Below are 3,602 nucleotides of genomic sequence, written 5' to 3' on the forward strand. Positions count from 1 at the left end.
AGGTGCTGGGAATCAAGCCTAGGTCCCTCTCCTAGAGCAGCCAGTGCTCTGACTACTCAGCTTTCTCTCCAGGCCCAGCTTTTTAATTAATTAGTGACAGTTTCTCAGGTAACATGAGCAGACTTGGAATGTGGCCATGAATGACATATTTTCTCAACACAGATAGGCAAGAGGGTGCTAGCTCTGACTTGTGGTCCTCTTGGCTCTGCCCTTTCTGTGTAGACCTTGTCTTCAGGCTCCCAGCAAGCAAGTGACACTGAAAGTGATGGGCAGGGTGGTCAGATTGTCACCTGATCTCTCTTACTTGGAGTTCAACTTGGACTCAGGACTTCTGTTGAAAACAACAACAGAAGCAAACAAGCCCCGTACACATTGCTGCCTGTATATGAGTTTATTCTTTTTTTCCTGTAAAATAGTTGACAAGAACTTTCTTTCAAAGGAAAGAAGGGAATTCTGGGGAAGACCCCCCTCCCCAGGAGCACTATGTAGAAAGCCAGGCAGCCAGAGACCCAAGAGGACAGGGCCAGCCTTGGAAGTGTGGAACACGGAGGCCAGGAACACCTTTCTCAGCCCAAAGCGGTCATCAGGGTCTGGGCCTGTTTCAGTTCTGCAGGGGACAAGGGGGTGCACAGGGAGTGGTAAGGGGCAGAAGCCAGTCTAAGGCCAGCCTGGCCTTTAGAACCAGTTCCAGGACAGCCAGACCCAGCGAGAGCCCCCACTCTCTGTAGGTCCAGCCTCACCTGCCAGGAGAACCTGGAACTTGTCTGCTGAGAGGGACATGGAAACAGGTTGGGCCAGGGCACCTGGGGCAGGTACAACCTCTAGCTGCAGGTGCACCATGGGTTCCTCCACAGAACGGAGCAGGCTGGAGCTTAGGGTGTAGTCCACACGCCAGCCCACATTGGCCAGCCTGTTCACTGCAGGCAAGAAGTTAGGCAGCTATCAATCAGGCAACTCAGGAAGTCCTCCACCTCACTCCAGGATGGGGCTCATCCCACAGCCCTTCAAGGCTATGTAGCCTACAAAGCCTCCAATCCAGGCCTGTTGCAGGGCAAGTAGTTGAATATCTACCATGGGCCTCAGAAAAAAAGAAACCCAGGCAGTAGTCATGCGATCCTTGGCCAGTTCTAAACTCTTCAACTGCCCCAGTGTGTAATTGTGGTTAAAGCTTTTCCCTGGAGAAATGGCAGTTGACTTGTGTTTGTACCTTCTAGAGTACAGCCCATATCCCTGCCCTCACTATTTTCATACTCACCACGCAGGCTGCAGGCCCGAAGGTGCTCCTGTAGGGGGCTCTGCTTCTCTTCATAACAGCGGCACAGACTGGTAGCGTGCTCTGCAGGGAGACGGAGCCCTGCTGAGGTGGCAGGTGGAGACTGACACTGGGCTTAAGGGGTGGATGTCAGGATCCCCGACTCACAGAGGATTGGGTACACCCCAGGGTCAACAAGGCCTCGGCGTACCCTCCGGGAACCCCTACCCACAGGTTTCCTACTTGCCTGTCTACCCTGCGTACCTCTGGGCAGCCCCAGCTGCTGCAACTCACTGGAGAGGGAATCGCTGTCCACACTATGCTTGGCTGCACTGGAGAGGATGAAACTCAGCACTGCGACTGTGGCCTTCACATCTCCAGACTCTAGAGGCCCACAGCGGAGACAAGAGGGGTCACTGTGGCCCCAGCCACTTCCCTGTCCCGGTATCTTCAGCTTTGGGCCCCAAGTTTCTTGAACCCTGGGTACTACTACTAGATCAGGAGGTGGTGGCAGAGGGTGGGGACAGGGCTATCAATATGGTTCTTCCCTTCCTCTCCTCCCCAGAAGCAGGAGGGTCATGGAAGGCTATGGTTCCCGATCAGGGGTACTCACCAAATTTGGCATCAGCAGTGAGCTTCAGGACCTTCTCATACTATGGGGAAAAGGGGTCCTCAGGGGGTGCCAGAGTCTGTCACCAGCCCCTTGCCCCTGGCCCAGCACCTGTGGTAAGGACTGTGCTGGGGCTGGGAGGCTGCAGAACAGACTTCTCTGGGGCTCACAAGTTATTGGACAATGGAATGTTGGCTCCTGTACTCACATCAATCCCCTGCCCCAGAAGCTCCTTTAGCACCTGGCTACACAGCAGTCGCAGTTTCACAGAGGACTGGAAAGGATGTCACTGTTTCAGCCAGACTGACCCATCTAACCCCTCACTTCTCGGGGGTTGACTGAAGGAGGGCCTGCCATGTGACTGTGACCAAGGCACATAGCATGGAGGCTCCCATATCCTTCAGGGAGACTCCCCCACTCCACCCCACCCTACCTCCAGCTCTCAGGCCCAATCTCCTCCCTCCACCCCAAACCCAAGACTCTCTCCTCCCAACCCTAAGTTAACTAGTTCACTCAACAATCTTGGCCAGTGTGCTGATCTCTGCCAGGACCCAATCAGGACAGTCCAGATCGCCACAAAACCGGAACCTCTGCAAGAGGGTAAGGTAGGAAATCAGGCTGTGGGAAGGGCCAAGGTGGTCAGGATCCATGTCCAGGATGAGTACTCTCTGATACCTGTTCTCTCCTATCACCAGGCTGTCCTGAGTACTCGCTCCCTGCCCACAATGCCATCTGACTTTTACTGCTCAACAAACATCAATTGGTGGCAAGGCAGTTCTACATAAGTGCCCACCATGCCCCAGCCACAACAGCTTGCTGGATGCTACCTTAGCCTTCATCCTTGCTGGACCCTCTATCCTCATTCACCATGCGCCCACCCTCCCGTCTCATTCAGAGATCACTTAAACAAATCATCAGATGGGATCTTCCTGATCCTAGGTTTTTGGGGGCTTGTTGGCAATATTGGGGTCGATCTTCACCAAGCTCTAGCAAGACAAGATGTGCACTCTCCCGGGGATCTAGCTCTTTCGGAGGTTGTACAACCGTCCCCTGTCTGAGGACACCCTTCCATCTTCGGCCCTGCTTCCCAACAGGACTACACAAACTGCTCTTCACCGAGCCGAGTGAGCCCAAGGTTCAGGGAAAGTCTCTGCGGTTGGAGAAAGAACTACCCCTGCCAATTCCTGCTTCTGGCTTGCCCCTCCCCCCTTTTTTGCAGCTGAGATTCAGATGCCTCTGCTGGCTGAACACTCAATACGAATCTGCTCAGTGAATGGATGAGTCAGAAAGCTCAATCCAATCAAAAACTACTTCCTGGCTCTGGAACGTGGGGAGGCTTCCTAACCGTGCGGACCCGTCCCAAGCACGTTCTCGTCTTGGTCACCCGATAGTCGGGGAAGTGGGCTCCCGCGGGAGATCCTCTTGGGGCTGTGGGAGAGTGTGTGGGAATCCTGGTCCTTCCAGGCCCGGGAATGAACGCGGTCGAGCGCCCACGCAGTGATGCATGGCTGCGCTTGCGGACTCGGCCGTCTCGCCGCGCCCAGCTGGCGCCAGTGAAGATTCCCTCGTTATGCTCCTAGAGCCACCAAAACCCCTTCTCGCCCGAAACCCGGCTACGGAGCTTCAGTAATCCCTCACCATGGTGCCAAGAGACCGAAGCCAGGACTTCTTCCAGCTCAACGCAGGTCAGCTGACTCGGCGATCACGTGACTCCGACTGGCAACGTCTAGGAGGGCGGAA

The 3,602-nt window shown here is 55.0% G+C and overlaps 1 protein-coding gene across 1 annotated transcript; it reads right to left on the reverse strand.

Moving 5' to 3' along the window:
- Positions 1 to 382: 382 nt before the first annotated feature.
- Positions 383 to 3,602, reverse strand: Commd4 (COMM domain containing 4). The gene is made up of 8 exons (XM_051197541.1): positions 3,501 to 3,602; positions 2,381 to 2,452; positions 2,071 to 2,136; positions 1,866 to 1,905; positions 1,517 to 1,636; positions 1,256 to 1,336; positions 741 to 917; positions 383 to 607 (listed from the first exon to the last, which is right to left on the reverse strand). Exons 1-8 carry the CDS (start codon positions 3,501 to 3,503, stop codon positions 567 to 569), a joined length of 600 nt encoding a protein of 199 aa, XP_051053498.1. The 5' UTR covers positions 3,504 to 3,602; the 3' UTR covers positions 383 to 566.

Source organism: Phodopus roborovskii, unplaced genomic scaffold (assembly GCF_943737965.1).
Source record: "Phodopus roborovskii unplaced genomic scaffold, PHOROB, whole genome shotgun sequence".
Taxonomy (NCBI): domain Eukaryota; kingdom Metazoa; phylum Chordata; class Mammalia; order Rodentia; family Cricetidae; genus Phodopus; species Phodopus roborovskii.

What these genes read in the sequence shown, in the direction of transcription:
- Commd4 (XM_051197541.1), bottom strand. An exon ending in CACTGCTGATGCCAAATTTG is followed by an intron (nt 1,637 to 1,865) that starts GTGAGTACCCCT and finishes GTGGGCCTCTAG; the next exon opens with AGTCTGGAGATGTGAAGGCC. An exon ending in GCAGCTGGGGCTGCCCAGAG is followed by an intron (nt 1,337 to 1,516) that starts GTACGCAGGGTA and finishes GTCTCCCTGCAG; the next exon opens with AGCACGCTACCAGTCTGTGC.